General features: G+C 37.9%; 2 protein-coding genes across 6 annotated transcripts in view; one reads left to right on the top strand and one right to left on the bottom strand.

Moving 5' to 3' along the window:
- Window positions 1-17,311, top strand: part of BLNK (B cell linker) — a 90,532-nt gene that overhangs the window by 4,684 nt on the left and 68,537 nt on the right. For all 4 annotated transcript variants that reach the window (XM_038140114.1, XM_038140112.1, XM_038140113.1 and 1 more), the window contains exon 2: window positions 47-109. In XM_038140114.1, the coding sequence (XP_037996042.1) occupies window positions 47-109 (63 nt within the window). The remainder of the gene's footprint in view (window positions 1-46; window positions 110-17,311) is intronic.
- DNTT (DNA nucleotidylexotransferase) overlaps window positions 1-17,311 on the bottom strand; it is a 142,919-nt gene that overhangs the window by 108,177 nt on the left and 17,431 nt on the right. The window contains exon 1 of one of the 2 annotated variants that reach the window (XM_038140122.1): window positions 42-2,456. The exons of the other annotated variant lie outside the window; for it this stretch is intronic. The gene's annotated coding sequence lies outside the window, so the exon portion shown is untranslated. Of the gene's footprint in view, window positions 1-41; window positions 2,457-17,311 lie in introns of those variants that run through there. 2 annotated transcript variants of the gene reach the window in all.

Genomic DNA, 17,311 nt, shown 5'->3' with positions numbered 1-17,311 from the left:
CAAGTTTCACAGTATTATAATAATCTTGTCTTTTTTCTCACCTCAGTTTGGAATGCCTGAAGCTGCTGTGGTTGTAGAAAAACTGTGCATGAATGGATCTCATTTCTTGGTAAGTAAATATTCCATAAGAGCTCCCACTCAGGTGAATTTCAGCTTGAGGATTTTACTCCTTACAGTGCCTGGAAATAATGTGAAATGTTTCCTTCTTTATACACACTTCATCAATTGCTTTGATTTTGCATTCTGGTGGGTTGATTTCCCCCTCTGACTAGAGGAATCCCCCTACACAGAAGAAATCCCAGTCAGCCTTCCCCCACTCCAGAGAAAGGGCAGATGTTATCAGCCCAGCAAACAGGAGAGGCAGGGGACAGCTCATGAAATATGAGAGGTTGTGGGTTTTTTAACAATATAGATATTTTAAAGCCATCATTTATGTAAAAGCTTTTTCATAAAATTTGCATGATTAAGAACATTTACCAGCACAGAATTGTACATAAATTTTATAGTAAAAGTTTAAAGAAAGAATGCCTGTAAAATCTGATAGTGTTCTTTCCTGACCTCTGTAGAATTTTTTTGTACGAGTGTGTTTAATTGATTGCAACTAATTAGGAGACAAGATTCAAGTAACTCCTTGAACTGCAGCAATTCCTCTACCAATAATACCATTTGTGTAGCTACTGAAGTAAAAGTTCCTTAAAACCTATTATAAAGGTAAAATCATTGTTATGGTGCATTTATGCACTGCAGAGACAATATGTTTGCGTGGCAATTCATTGCTCAAGTACAGTTTCCTGGGTGTATCAGGAGCTATACCTGCTGTTTATTCTAACAAGAGCTTCAGTGCTGCAACATGATTCATGAGACTGCAGGTGCACCATGGCCACAGAGTAAAACTGGGTTTTACCAACAGCTCACACCAATGCAGTGGGGCTGCCAAAGCTGTCAAGTACACACTGCTGCCTGCCCCGTTCATCCATTACAGATTGGCTCACTGAAGGTGCTGCAGTCTCCATCACTGGATGAGAGGCAGTGAAGTCAAAGATAATGGTGGATGTGGTAGCTTCCTGTGGCTCTGCAAATAAAGCTGTAGAGCAGCAGTGGACAGAGAAGTCATTTCAGATGTTAGTGGTAACCTATTCAAAACACAAGTGAAAAAAGCAAGAATGGAAGAGGTGGAAAAGGATGGAAAAGGTGAAAAAGCAATGGATGACCTTTGGACAGTCTAGATAGAAAAGCAGTATGATTAAAAATGAAAGCATTTGCTAGTATGTTCTTCAAACACCTTTAAAGATTATTTTGCACTGCAGAAAGCATGGCATTATACACGTGACACAATGAACAACATACATTTTTTATGTCATTACAGAAAAATTGAGACAGCTCTCACACACTGGTAGAAACTTTCCTACAAATTTTATATATTCTTTAATTGAATTGTTCACTAGCATTGTCAACATGATAAATCTGCCTGCTTGAAAAATAATTAATTATGACAATACTAAAAAAATTCAAATACCTATATTTTGCTATCATTAATAGCTTTATTTGAGTAACTGTAAGATGCTGTTCTCCTATGTACAACCTAACACATATATCAATTTAAAAGTAATTAAATCAACAGCCAAGTTTTTTATTCCAAGCTCCTAGCCCAGTATACAAGAAATCTGTACTATGTCAGAAATTAAATGTTCCTTATCTGCTACAAGGTGTGTTTTAGAAAGCACAGCCTTAGTAGAGCTACCTTAGCAGTATACAGTGGAGTAAAGATATGCTGGACATTTCCATTCAGAAAGTCTGAGTTTTTCTACATGACATATAGCATGATTCCCTCACTGCATCTACTGTTCTGTGTAGGGATGTTCAGAATTCAAAAATCCCAAAAATCCTGAAGCTGTTATGTGCTGTCTTTTGCAAGAACCTGAGGGTTTGCCCTTAGTTTATCCTTCAGTTATAAGATGAATATGATTTTTTTCTACTGCTGTCTGCGAAGTCTAAGCAGAAGCTCAATATCACCTTTAAACATTGAGCTTAGAATCACTAGAGAAAAGCTGGCCATCTATCACTAGACAGCAATGAACAAAAAAAAAAAAAAAAAACTAAGCCCAAAACCCTTAAAACAAAACACTTGAACAAGTCTGATGACACCTACTAAATAGAAGTGACAGGTTTACCTTTGCATAATGATTTTTAAAAAGCAAATGCAGTTTTGTGCATAGAGACCCTGTGCACACATGTAGATCTCACAATACATGTGCAGTGTTTCTGTGTGTCTAGCACAGAAGTTAGATGAATATTTAGATACAGACCTGGTTTTGCTATGAGATCTGTTAGGAATCACTGAAAGTGAAAATTCCTTTTAGCCTGGTAAATAAATAAATTAATTAATAAATAAATAAGGAACACTGTAGTATCACATGAGAACACAGTGAGCTTCCCCCACTGCACATTCAGAGAGGCCCAAGTTGCTGTTTTACCTTTACATCAGCTGAGAGATTCTCTTCCACCCCAGCTGCAGAAGGCACATCCAAGTGCCTGTGAAGGCAGGGAGGGCACCCTAAGGGGAGCCACCCCATCCCAGCCATCACAATTCCCAGCCAAGCCCTTCTCAGAGTGTGACTCCTCCAGCCTGCCCCAAAGCCCTGCTATGGCACTGACCCCTAAGCACACACAGTACAGGGGTTTTGTGCCAGTGAGAGATGCCAAAATCCAGAGGTAGTGCCAGCTCACTTCTGGGCAGCGCTGGAGGGAAGATTTCCTGGAAAGAAAGATCTGCAGCCAGCACACTGTACTTAAAAGACATAAACACCAACCCAACAGATGTGCCTTTATTTCCTGGTTTTCCAGTGAGGACACTCATCTTCTCAATTTTTCCAGAGAGGAATGTTGTCAAATGTTGGGAAAATGCTGCAGAAGGTAATTATCCTAAAGCCTGCCACTGAACTAACACGAAACAACTTAGGGAGCCATCATGCACAAAATCCTTCATGTCAAATGCAAACTGCATTTTATTTGAAAGTGAATCAAACATTTATCAACAGTAAGGTCTTTTTGAACTTTAAAGTGTTCAGAGTCATGCAGGCATTATAGCCCCAAAATCTGTGATAAGTTGACCACAACACCTTAAATCAATTTGACTGCCTTCAGAATAAAAATAATCAACATTTATATGGTCATTTCTTTGAATATTTCTTCCCTTTGAGTGGCTAAAAAACAATCATTTTTATGGTAATATCATATTCTATTTTATAAACATACTGAGCATCCAACTGAACTTTTATAGGAAAATAAATTACATGCATTTCATAAAAATTTAGAAGTAATAGGTCTTCTTTTACACTTCTGTAGAATCTAAAAACACGAAAGGTTGGTATATTGGCTGTGAAGTGTACCATGCAGTTTCATTTTTCATCAATAGTACCATACTTGTGATAGTTACTCAATATGCAGGTCACATCTGAGTGATGCTAATCTAGTCCTAATGTGCAAATCAGCATTAAGCTACAGCTGCATTGCACAGAGCATATTATATTGTCTCTTGATTTTTCATGTCTGAACTTGCTACACTGTGCTCCTGGCTTCTCAGGTCCCTCTAAGTGTAGGTTGCTTATTTGATGGTTGTTTTTTTTTTTTTTAATTCCATTTTGAATTCCCAGTGACAGATTGAAAAATATATAAAAACAGGGAAATTTTACGTGAACTTCAGAACTGAAAACAGGAGACTTTCTAATTAGATTTGTATATACAAATTTACTAAAAGAAATCTAAATGCAGCAAAAATGGTCAGGCATTGATTCTAAACCACTTTCATGTATTTCTCCTCTTTCTTGCTCTTTCAAAATGTGCTTTGAATTGCATGGCTGGAATAGGAATGCCCTGGAGAAAACCAGAGCCATGTTATTCACAAATACTCCACTGGGGATTTTTGAATAATACTTTTAAAATTGAACTGGTGTCTTCTTGTGGGAGATTCCTGACTCCCTGCCAGTGCAAAACACTGCCAGAGCTTGTCAGGTTCAACTCACCGCGCCTGTCCTTTGACATCCATTTCTGTCAGCATTGCTACTGAGAAAAAGCAGCTCTTGTCCAGAAAAAGCAGCCCTGGTCTCACTTGGGTGCTCCCTCCCATCCCTGCAATGCAGAAGCAGCAGACAGGAAAGCACAGGAACCACATCTGCTTTCAATAGTGACCACAGCAACCAAACACACCACACCTAGAGCTCCTGTGCTGCTATTTGAAATCTCCCACCTTCCCCAGTTTCAGCCAAAAGAGTACTTCCCCATGATGGGAGTGATATTTTGACAGCATGGGATATGGGAATAGATGGAAAGACATTAAAATTGGTTTAGGTGGCTTGGATATCTGCTTGGAAAAAAGATAACCAGCATCAGGTTCTGATTGATCTGACACCCACCCCTGTATATTTAGTTTTACAAATAAAATTCAGACCATGAATGCCTTGAGTTTCCAGAGAGGGGGGAAAATTATTTTCTAGGTCCTATATAAACAAAAGAAATTGAAGACTTACTAAGTACATTCTTATAAGCTAATTCTTCTGGGAAAGAGCCAAAAGAGACTTGCAGTGTTTTCCCTGGGTGTGAAGCAAGCACAGCAAGCTTAGGTAAGGTCAGAGAAGCATGGTCCCAGGTGCAGGTACTGTTGAGTCTCACCCATGGGCTGGCTGTTGGCACCTTAATGCCCCAGGTGCATATCCAAGGTTTAATAATATACTGCATATCTCAGAAAGCCATAAAATAAGTTTTTTGCAATGACACAAAACTTTTAATATTAAAAGTTTTGGCATACTCAATTGTTTTGGAAGTAGAAGTGATGTAGGCATTGTTTGTCCTGCCTTTGGCAAGCACACAAGGTTACCATGGCAAAAAAGGGATTGCTCACCACAGAAAGCTGATGTTACAAAAATACACATCTTCAGCTACAAAACTAAATTAGGCCACATAACTACATTAATTTGGTTGCATTTTTACACAATTTTTATTCATCTGACACTGCTTTCTCCTATTAATCTACCATCCGCCACCTTTCCCCTTTGCACTTCACTGTGACTGAGCCCCTCTTCACCCACTCCCCTTTAAAGCTCCTTGCCTTCAGCGCCTTCCAACACGTAGTGCTTTGTTTCTGCTCCTCTTTTAGCCAGGCCCTCCTTCCTTTTGCTCCCTAATTAGGTTCTATAGGTCATGGATTGAAATTTCTCCTACTGACATTCCTCATGGATTTGCACTCCTTCAGGCTTGCCTCATTTCCATTCTTCACAGATGTAAAGGTTTCCTGTCAGAGGCAGCAGAAGTGGCTTAGACATCAGAAGTATTTTTCAGAAACACCTTATATTCCAGGTATTTCTACAGGCTGTGCTCACTTTCTCAATGAAGAGTGGATAGTAGTAGGAGCTGAGCACCTTAGGAGCTGGGTCTCTTTTGTGCAAAGACAAGAGATCTTAGCACCTATCCCTTTAGCAAGTACTTCACAGACTTTGAAAACACAGTTAAAATAAAGCTGTATAAAATAAATGAAAGTTTTCAGGGCAGGAAGAAACTGAAAATAGTTCCTTCTCCAGGGAGACACATGCAAAGCTTTAAAAGAGAAAGCAGAAAACATAACAAAGAGTAGAGCAGTGCAAGCTTTGCCCCCGAGCAGTTCTTGCAGGGATGCAGTTGGGGGCAGAGCAAAGGGCCAGGTAAGAACAGCTCCCTGGGTCCCCTGAACATCTGCAGCTGCCAAGTCCAGGGGGTTTTGGTTCTGTTTCTTACTGTTTCTAACCAAATAGGAAACTGTTTCTGAAAGCAGAATCAGTTACTCAGAGTCATTTCAAGAAGAAGAAAATGGTAAGAACATGTCTTAGAAAGAAGACAAATGTTGTTTAACTTACCCCATAACTAGAAGTGAAGAGTCACCTTAGAGAGACATGGGCTAAAAGAAAGATATTTTACAGCTAAGCACCTCTGCTGCTTATCAATCATCTTCAACCAGGTCATAAGGTACAAGGGTACTACACATTCATGCATCATCAAAGCATAACACAATTGTAAAGCAAAAGCAAAATTTGCATATTTATCCTTAATCTCAAAAAAAAAGGGCAAAAGAAATATGAAGCTGGATTACTGAACATAGAAATAATTTCTGAAATCTAGGGTACTGTTGGCACACAATTCTGGGCACGCAAGAACACATGTCATTTTAGCAATCCAGTTATTAGTTAAACATATATGAATATTAGCAAATGAAACATTCAAAAGAAATGAGACTGAGATACAAAGTCAAACATCATTATCACTGGATTCCCATGATAGCTTAGAAACTGAATTTTATCCAGTCGTTTTGAATTCTTTTTCTGCCAAGTATTTTCAAATATCTCAAAAGCAACTTAATAAAACTGTCTAATGTCATAACCCAGCAATGGAATCCTGCAGTAAAAAATCCTGAGCCCATGCAAAAGTACTTATTGCAGGAGTGGCCCCTTATTTTTTTTTTCTGTGACAGAAGAGTATTTCTATTCATATTCCAAATGCTGCTGCCAGAAATTATTTGAACTTTTTTTTTTGTTTGTTTTATGCAGTAGTTGCAAAGGATGCAAAGTACTTGTCTACTTTCCAGCCTTTAAGCTCCAGCACACAACAATTCAATTGAATTCTAAATGTCATGATAGTCATAATTACATTAAATATGGATCAAAGGAATATCTTTTGACACAGAATTCTTTGTTCTTAAAGTTTGCTGATAATTTTAAATGTTAAGTTTTGTGTACCTTTCAAGTTCAGGGAACATGAAAAAGAATGTGAGAAGTTGTGGAAATTAAGCCACTGTGTCATAGTTTCTAATGTGGACTTTGTAAACCCTTCACTGAAAAACAGGAAAACTCCACAGAGCCTTGGGCTTTGTAATTTTTAATTTCCTCCTGTTTCTGTTTTATTCAAGTATCTTAGTTATAAAAGTGCACTCCTTCTTTTGAGAATTTGTGATTAGAAGAATCTTCATTTTGGTTGCTTTCATGCTTGCTCCTTCATGAAAGATCAGGAGATTTGACAATGCATGGAAGTTGCTTCACAATACCAATGTCCAAAATCATTAGTAACTTTTAAAAATCGAGCCAGAAACTATAATCACTCCCGCATTGTTAAATACCAGCTGCTAACCGTTTCAGAAATCTTCTAGCATGCCTAATCAGAATTGGGCATTATATGCAGTAAGACAATAACTAGAGTCCTTCTGCTTTCACATTATCTGTTTCCAATACAAAGCAAAAAAAAATCCTCATTCTTCATTCTTTACTTCATCCTTAAAGGGGTGGCTGAAGAGGGGCACCATAGTGCTCTTAACCTGAGAGCTATTTCCAAAGGCTTCTGGCAAAACACACTTCTCTGCAGCGAAGACTAAAGTCAGCTGAATATTAGCAATTCTCATGAGAGAGCGTGAGCAAAGTTAAAAATTGATGTTGTAGAGTTTTTCCAAGAAAGGGGCGACTCTTAGGGCTCTGTTGGTTTGAAAAGATGAACACATGCACAATTCCATGGAAAACAAGAAAACCCTGTGAGAACCAGGCAGTATAGCAGAGAGAAGGGACTCCTTGGGAATAAGCTGAAGAGAGTCTGAAGTTTTAAGTTGTCTGTTTCTACCAAGTTCAGAAAGGGAGAAGTTCATCAGCCTTCTATGTAAAAACAGGATTGCATTATGCACAGCTGACTTTAGTCTAAGTTTCTATTGCAAACAAAGGGAACCTGGAAAGGCCTCGAATATTAAAATTTTATTTGAGGCAGTGGGTGATGTTAGTGCCAAGATGAGATAAATTTCCAAGGAGATACAATCTGCCATTCTTAATCAATAACTAACTGGAGTCCTAAGTGCAGAAATGAAAGATGTCTAGAAATTATTGAAAAAAAAATTAAAGGAACTTCCATTTAAAATAAAAAAATAAAAGGCAGAGAAAGGAATACCCTTTGGTTGAAACCTGTCTGGATACTGCAACTACAAAGCTACTAATTGTAAAGTGACATGAATAAAAGCAAAACAAGTACACTGTGTTACCCCCACAGGACATCCACAGGGGTATTATGTGAGGATGATTATGCCAGGACAGTTCTGCTGGTAGATTTTCACTTAGACGCTCTAAGATTTAGACAGCCTAAGATTTAGCTATAACCCACAATAACCTGAGCACTTTTTGCTAATGCTGACTGAGCTATTATGGCTGTATTAAAAAGCTTAAGGCACCTAAAATGAAAGTACACTAAGTTTGCAGTGCAAAGTTATAGAAACTAGAAGCATTGAGGAAGTCACCAAGAGCCAGGGAGTTTCCCTTAGTGAAATGAAGCCATCCTGGGTTTTTTTGCAGGATGACATCTCCTCTGAATAAGCATGATAAGGGGAAGGGGGGGGGGAGGAAAAGCAAACACAACAGGAACACCAAGCCTATAGACTGCTACTAATGTAGTGACTTCTGAATTTCTGAATTTCAATGTAATATTGTCTTTAAAATGATCAGCAGATGTCTTGCACAACATGTCAGTTTTCAGCATACTGCTAAGAGCAAAAGCTTCCAGCCATTCTTAGAATGGCTCAAAAGACACTATTAAATATTTATCAATCTTTCCATATCTAAAAACTCATGGAATTTGCCCATATTAAATAAATAAAACCAGAACACATAAATGCAATTGCAGAGACCTTCCATGATTTTTCCCAGTGCCAATTTCATGCATAAGCACAGACCTTACCATTAGGGAATCTGGCCTGGAGTTTGGGTTGGACTGCTGGGAAACCACATCACACACTGGCGCTCAGGAAGAGGCATGTTGGAAAGAATTTAGAATTCCCAGAGGTCCTACAAAACCAGTGCTTAGAAGAATAAGAATTTCAATCATTTCATGTATTTTAGGCCCCTGGAATACTGAAGAGTAAATTCTATCCAAAATTCACATTAGTGTGTCAAATGCACAAACACAGATTCTACTTGTAGGGTATTTGACTTTTTCTAGGCACTCTTACCTGCAGCGTTTCACATAAATAAGCAGATAGGCACAAAATTCCTACAAAATATATTTTAAATTGTTTATTAATATTCTTTCAACACGCTATAGAAGATTTTTATTTTGTTTCTTTGCTTTTCTATTTATTTCTTCCAATGTTCCTGTGTAGCTGGGCTTTTTCCCTTAACAGTTAAACTATTTTGTCCCCTGCTACTTGAATGCAATTTACACTTTTAAAAGGTGTTATTATCTGCATCCACTGCAACAGAGTCCTTGATAAGACAGAGAATTATTAAAACCTTACAAATGCCATGGGGTTCATTTTTTATAGTATGACCCTGATAGAGTAAAACTTGATTTTCTATCAAACTTACTTAAATGTCCCATTAGACATCTAGAACATCTAATCAGCATAATATGAGTAGGCAGGGTGCTTAACCATCTGAATGTGGGATGAGATACAAACGAATTGAACAAGTCATACAATTTTTTGGTTAAAAAAATACAGGCATTAAGACTACAAACATATGTTATCTATTTACAGCTGATGACCTATTTTACTCACTCAGAATTACTCAAGGCAAATGCTGACATTCGCCCTTAACCTCTAGTTTCCTGTGAAGGGGAAAATGCAACACTTCATTTGTGTTTTAGATTGTCTGGGTCCCACAGTATATAAAAAGCAGATTAGAGAAATGTCTGTATGCACCAGCATTACACTATAAGTGAAAGAGCTTCTCCACTGGAACAAACAAAGAAAACAACCTTACAACCTCACTCTTTTACCTGAAAGTTTTTGATTCAGGTTATATCAGAGTCTCTGAAATGCATCTGTACAGACACAGCACCGAAGTTTGAAGAGGCAGCAGGAAAAAAGGGCAAATAAATTCTGTAATAGTATCATCCCCAAAGCCTGGGGTTTATTTGGTCATATATACACTTTCCAAACAGAAAGTCCTCTACTGACAAAATTTCAGTGTTTTTTAGATCTGTACCATGCATTATTTATGATGTTATCCTTTCTTCCTTTTCCCTGTCCAATTAAGTATTCTTGAATTTTACAGTGTAGAGCTACATTTTCTGTTGGGTCTTGAAGGACTTTTGTGACTGTGCTCACAAATAAATTCAGAAATATATAAAACTGAGGAACTCAACCATTAGATCACAGGAGGTTTTTTATGTTGTCCTATGTTTTTCATCACAATACAAACCACCACATTAGTTCCAAATGTGATAAATATCCATTTGGTCAGCACAGATAAAACTGGTATCATTTCATATTGGCAGACAATAGCTGAATTTCCACTACATAACATGAAGTATGGTTGCAACATCAAGAGTTTCTTGGATATGATTTTGCCTTTGTTGAGCTTCAGCTTGAAGTAACCTCAATTTGTGAATTTTCAATCAGCTACAGCCAAGTAGAGCCACTTTTGTCATGTTAAACAGTACCCAGATTCACTGACACTCTGCAAAAGCCTGGCCATCAGTCAGGTCAACAACTCTTCCAACATTCAGCTCCCGATGCTGTGCACCTCACACACATCTGAACGAGCTGCAGGTTCCCTCTCTCACACATGGATAATAGTGGGAAGCCACAGTCATTTTACAAACATATTACAGTGGGAAATGCCAGCGTCACTTACTTGGCAGATAATGCAAAAGAAGGAAAAATATTTTTTGTTTTTACTTATTTAAGTGTTCTTGAAGACATCTGGTCATACTATGCAAGTATATTATTTGGCTGGGTAATTACAGTCATATGTAAAAAGTAGGAGAAAGTACTAAGTAAATAAAATTTTACTTTTATTACTCAATGTTTTATTTTTCTGAACTAAAAATACAACACTTCTGTTTAGTTTTTTGTAGGAGGTACACAGCACTATGGGTTATTTCTTTAATTTATGTGGACAAGTTTCTTAATTTATTTTGTTCTCCAAGTCTGCATGTCTGAAGTTTAAAATCTGTGCTTCCCTCCCCTCCAAGAAAAATAAGTGAATGTAAAATACAGATTTAGCATCAGCACCCATTCATTTCATCACCATCTTACATTATAAGGGAGTTTCATTTTTCCATTTTTTTCTTTTATTGCACCAGAAATGGCTATAAGTAGTTGGAACCTATAATTGAAGTAATATGGTCATGGCTAGCAGCTTTAGTCACTAGAATGAATGTGGAAAGCCATGCTAAAAAACAGTACTCAGAGTATTTCTTGAACTACGAAGAAACTTAAGTAATCAAAATTGCCCAGTTTTATCCAAAAAAGTTTTTCTTTTGCTTGTGATCAATTAAAAAAGAACTGGATTCACATTGCTATTGAACTCACTACAAACCTTTGAACACAGTGGGGGATTAACTTCTAATAAAGAAACGATTTGCCAGCAATTAATAATTGATATATCAAAATTCAAATGTTCTCTCTTTTTGTTCTTTTCCTGTTTTACAAGTGTATATGCTCAGTTGTAAGGATGGCTGTTATGTAATATGATCATCCATTATTGCCTCTTGACTTTCACAAATCATCAAATCACTTAGAGAGCAGCATATGTTTTTTATATATGTTCAGTGTTCATACAATTCCTAATTTGCTTCTGCATGGAAACACTACATGATAGTCACCCTGCACAATAAAATTCTTTCAAACTTTGATTAAAGCATTTAAATGTAAAAAATGGAAATAGTCACTTTAAGCTAAATTTCAATATTAGTCAATGGTTTGAGAGTGAGAAAGGGAGAGAAAAAAGTACCCAACAGTGACTTTTTCCTAAAAAGAAATTACTCCCACACACAAGGAAACTGGGGTTAGGAGAGTTATTTGAAGTTAACATGTTGGTCACACTCATCCCAGCATAAATGTCACTGGCTTCCAGATACCATTATAAGGACAGGCTAATATTAGAACTGTTCAAAAATATGTGTATTGTTTTCCTGGAATGAGCTTATTTTGGAAGCCATGTGAATCTTCAGAAATTACTAGGATGTGAAAGGACATTTGCATGCACAGTTTTGACCTCTTCTCTCGCTCTTTGCCTGTTACTGTATCTCAGCTGGTTTGTCTTTTAACATTCCAAAACTTCCAGTAGCTTTTAAAGTGCAGCCTTTCTCAAAGAAAACATGCTGCTTTTCCTTTCTCCCCACACTCTGAACTCTGCACAAACTTGGTAATAGATTTAAAGACATACTGCTCCAAAGTGGTGCAATGGCAGCATCCTGCAAATCAAGTGTTGTTTTATGAACTGCCAGGAAAGGAAAGAGTGTCTGTATAACAGTAGATATTTGGAATTTCTTGTAAGCATTTAATCTTGGCTGTCAAAAACATGTTGGGTCATTGACTTGTAAAGCTTTGAAGCAAAAATACTTATTTTTAGACACTTTAAATTTATATTATTTATTTCACTTCAATAGCCATGCTTGTTAACTACTGTAATTTAAATTACAAAAATTGGTAGAAAAGTTTTTTCTAAAGGAGATTCATGCATATTTATATATAATGGAAGAGTAATTTCAGTGACATTTGGCATCATTTTTATAACCCACACTAATCGCCTTGCTCTCAATTAACTTGCGTCACTTCAAGAATAGGCCAAAAGGAAATCTGTTCCACATGCATTCCTGAACAGTATCCAATGCTATAAAATCAATGCTGAATGTACTAGGAGCAAGATTATAAAATCTGAATACTTTGAAGGTTTGAGAACTTTAGATGTAGACAGACTTCACTGGGTACTGTGAAGTGTCCAAGAGAAAAAGATTGATATTTCCATTTATGAAGATTCATCATGCTGAAAGGGAAGGGAAAGATTCACCTGCTGGGTACCCCAGGACCTGATTAAATATGCAGATCCAGCATGAAATCCAAATAAATAAATATTTCTGTATAAAGACCAAGCAGCAATACAGAAGTATAAAAAAACATAAATCACTTACATACCTGGCACGTGTGCTTCACAGTCTGTAGAGCAATATAAATATGTACAGGAACACCAAAACATTCACCTCATATGTTGAGTCCTGTATTCAAAACTAGATCTTCTTTTTCCTATTGAAATCATCTAACAGTCTAACATCTATTAGATAAACATAAGTCACTTGACAAACAGGTCATTGTACTGTTAAATTTCCATGCAAAAACAAAGGAGGTGAAAAACTTTCAAAGCACCTTTTCCTTTGTTTCTTTCTAAATGACACTAACTGTTCAGGTCTTGACAGCTAAAGTGAAAGGAAATTAAACCTCTCAAATTAAGTTACTCTCTACCTTGATAGCTATCCCACAACATCTATTATCCAGAAGCATCATTAGCGCCAGACATGTTGCACTGACAAAAGACATTGTTGCATTAAACCAGAAAATGCTTTAATTAAACTACTTAAACACACTAACAAATTTATTGGCATCCCAAAAAGATGGGATATTGGGGTCTGGGGGAGGGAATGCTCTATCTAAAGGCTGTCTTCAAATTTCCAAAGTGAGGAAAATAAAGCAGGTGTTTAAATCAAATATCCTTTAACACTTTGTAGTCGAGTACTTATGGAGAAAGCTTGCAAAGCTCTTTGTGTCACTGGTACACATTGAGTAATACTGTACTAGCCTTCGGCTTTGCCTCTTCAAGATGTGGATCTCAAAATCTGCAGCTGTCCTGGCCATAAACCACTAAGCAGCAGCCTGTTCTCTATCACAGACCAGGAGAAAGGTGACTACTCTGTGCTACAGCTGTCCTTCTCCCCACCTCGGAAGCTCTTATCCAGACTCACTGCTGTGACCCAACACAGGTTTTGTTCATACTTTGAATGAAGATATTTACAGACACAAGCACGTGTAGTTGTTTTTCTCCAGCAGCAGAAATAGTTTCTCCTGTTTGAGCCAGGGCCACACATTGCATGCACTGTTGGCAGACAGTCTTTTCAACACGTAACAGCTGAGTTCATGCAGCAACTCAGGCCTGGCATGAGTGCTTCACAGTCACAGGTCTTAATTGTGCTCAATCTTGATACCTCTGCTGCTTACTTGTATTATCACTATTGGTGTTTTGTCCTACTTGCAATGACTGCCAGCCAGCACCTTAAGGTCTACCTTTTCACAAAGTTATTTCAGCCATTGAAATGCAGCAGCTGTAGTGTCAGTGATTGCTCGCTATTAATAATGTTGCTTGCTGTGGCTGAGGTAATGTGAATCAAGCAAATCAGGTTCTCATTTTCAAGCTGCCTGCAGATATAGATACATGGCATACTCGTGACTATGTGAATTAAAGAATACAGGACAGCTATAACCACTGCAATTATTAAAATCTAAACAGTGGAATTCAAGCACTACCTCAAAAACCTAAACCAGTATCAAAGGAGGTACAGCAAATCTATTCCACATTCCAGGGAACACTTTCCAAGTCAAATAGCTCAGCACATTCCTGTGTGGGCAATTGAAATTGTTTCTCCAATGTAGATGCTCAAGGAGCTTATGAGGTGGTTTATTTGCACAGAGAAGGCAGCCAGCCATCAGTGTGTTTAGGGTAGACAGGCATGTACTAAGCCACATTTGGTTTCCTGATTCAGTAAGAGTATTTATTCTTATAATTAAGATTTGCTACATCTAGTTCCCTTGATGAAATGTAATGTGCTTATAATCATGCAGATGTTCTTTCTTAATCTTCCAAGAATATATAGGTTTTGCTTTTAAGACTGCTGTTACAGCTTAACTGTTGCTGACAGCTTCTGCCATAGTATTTGCTCTGAGAGGTAAGATGATTATCATACCCCTTCTCTACAGCTTTTTCGGTCTCAGCTGTCTCCCAGTACTTCTTGTTGTAATTGTTTTTGTCTAGATGCAGGAAAGCAGAAGGCAGCAGATTCTGCAGGCAGTGTCAGCAGGGAGCACATCTGCACAGTTCCCAGGCCCCTGGCCAGCAGGGGAGAGCTGAAGGTCCAATGTCACCCACTTCCGGGGATTCTCCAAGACTGATCCCATTGCTCCCACAGCCTGACACACCTGGGGAGCACCTATATTTAGTTACTTGGATTGTACAGCAGTTACCTAAGATTATGACTTAACTTTCCCTAAGAAAGTAGAGTCCTTGCCAGTCTCAGCTAGCAGTGACCTGAGAATTGATTCCTGATAGGCTATTTCCTGTAGTCCTTTTCTGTGTCCTTCATGAGAGCAGGATGGAAATTCAGTACTCAGAAAACTGAGTTTTGTATTTCAGTGCAGTGCACACAGCATCTTGCTCCGACACAGTCTCAGCCTTTGTTTACTGACATTACTCTTCCTACTAACTCAATAGTCAAATACTGAAAATGCCACCCCCACAACCATTTTAGCTCTTGCCTCCTTCCATTCCCTTAGCAAGCAAGTTAGATGAACTGAAGGGACTTCTTCATACCTGCAGAGATGTCCGCTCACTTAAGGGAATACCAAATAGCAAAACCAGATCGTTTCAATAGGAAAGATGAACTAGAAAGAAACTGTGCATAATCACCCAGCAAAGGGACAGTCTTTGTTTTCACAGCATAAGCCAGAGACAGAAGGGCACCACTTGATCAAAATCACCTGCATGCAGTTAGTTACTGGAACAGCACTCAGGTAGATGGAAGCAGCAGCTGGCCTCGGACCTAGTTCAGTCCTGACAAAGGCAAGGTTATTAACAAAAGCTGACAGTGTCAATTCTGCTGTATGTCACCATTAAACTGGGTCAACAGCTTACTGCACTCACCTTGGGCTGAGTCCTGAGGAAAAGTCAGTTCTTAAAGCACCAGGTCTGCTTCTAGCAGGACTCCCTGTACTGAGGACATTCCTGCAGCATGTCCTGTTCTCAGGTGACTGGCATTTTGACTACAGACTGGAAATATTTTCCAGGCCTTAATTCTTAGATGTGGACAAAAATTGAACTTTTGACACTTCAGTATTTCCCTTTGCTCTGATTCAGAAGGAATAGTTGCAAATTTCCCATAAAAGTAAAAATAAAGTGCTTTGGAACCACTAAGGCAGTAATGCTTACATGTCTCATTTGGGTCTTTTACTTTATATTTAAAAAACATGAAAATAAATTTCTTCAACTTTATCAATTTATTAATAGAGTCTTAATCATCAATAAAGTAAAAGAAACCCTGAAAAACATCTTGTTTTAATTGATGAAGCATTTTTAGAGATAAATGGTTCTACTAGAAGAACTTCAGCTGGCCCTTTTGAATTCTCTCTTCTCACAAAAAGAAATCAGACTTCCTAATCTTGCAGCCTACATCAGCAGAGGCTCTGCTGCTTTTTTGCTGAGGCTAAATATTTGGTGGACACAGTTATTTCTATATGTGGTAACTTCCTTCCTCTTTCAAACACTAAAACTCAATTTGCTTAAGCATATATTGGTACATTACTGCAAAGATTTGGGAAGTGGTTTTATTTTGTGTTCCAGTAAATGTCCTTTCAACAAGGACATGCAAATACAGACAGAGCTCGGCCCACAGAACATTACACTGTCAGCGAGGAAGACAGTGTAATTTTTGAAAGAACCTTGGAAACCTCTCATCTGTCCATCAGGTCAGCCTAAGACTAATGGGGACATCAAGTTCTAGGAAAGATAATGTGACCTTTCCCATTGTATGCACTATATAAACAGATCTATATTGCAAATCAAACCTTACTGTCTGTCTTAGAACAAGGCTGTTTCTGCAGCCAGCTTTCAAGAAGACCCTTCATTCCACACATGAGATTGACTAAAACAGATTCAAAAAGTCTTGGATAGTCAAGTCTGAGCAAACAGCTCCTGGGGTATACAATAGGTTAGAAACACTAGGTCATAAACAAATAAATCATAGGTGAACCCACTCATGGCACATATAAGAACAAAGGGTCAACTAGTTTGAGGTTTCACTGAACTCGTAATGCAAGATGGTACTATTGCAATAGTACCAGAACAATAGTATCAGAACAATGCAGACCACAGGGGTTCACTGAGCTACTATTGAAAGAAAGCATTTTTCAGTTGAGAAAAAAACAGGTTTCTACAATCTCAACAGCTAAAAAAATGTGGTAGGTGAGGCAGTACAGAATCCTCAGAGCCATACGGCTCAATGCATATTACGCTTCACCAAGTAATTCCAAAACCCCCTTGGTTTTAATTTGAAGTGTTAGAGCAGCAATACTTCAGACAGTTCTCCATCAATGTAATAAAGTAATTCCATCTGCCCTAAAGAATGTAGAGTACTCTACTGTTCCTTCCAGTAAGGGAAATATCTAGCTCTCAAACTCCCATTACATGTTGAACACAGATCTTAGTAACACAATATTAGATTGGCAGTTTTTTAACTAAAAGCATGCCTGAGGACAAAATAACAGCAGCATTCCATG

Source organism: Motacilla alba, chromosome 6 (assembly GCF_015832195.1).
Source record: "Motacilla alba alba isolate MOTALB_02 chromosome 6, Motacilla_alba_V1.0_pri, whole genome shotgun sequence".
NCBI lineage: Eukaryota > Metazoa > Chordata > Aves > Passeriformes > Motacillidae > Motacilla > Motacilla alba.
Note: the sequence above shows the minus strand (reverse complement) of the source record. Positions and strands in the feature narration are given on the sequence as shown.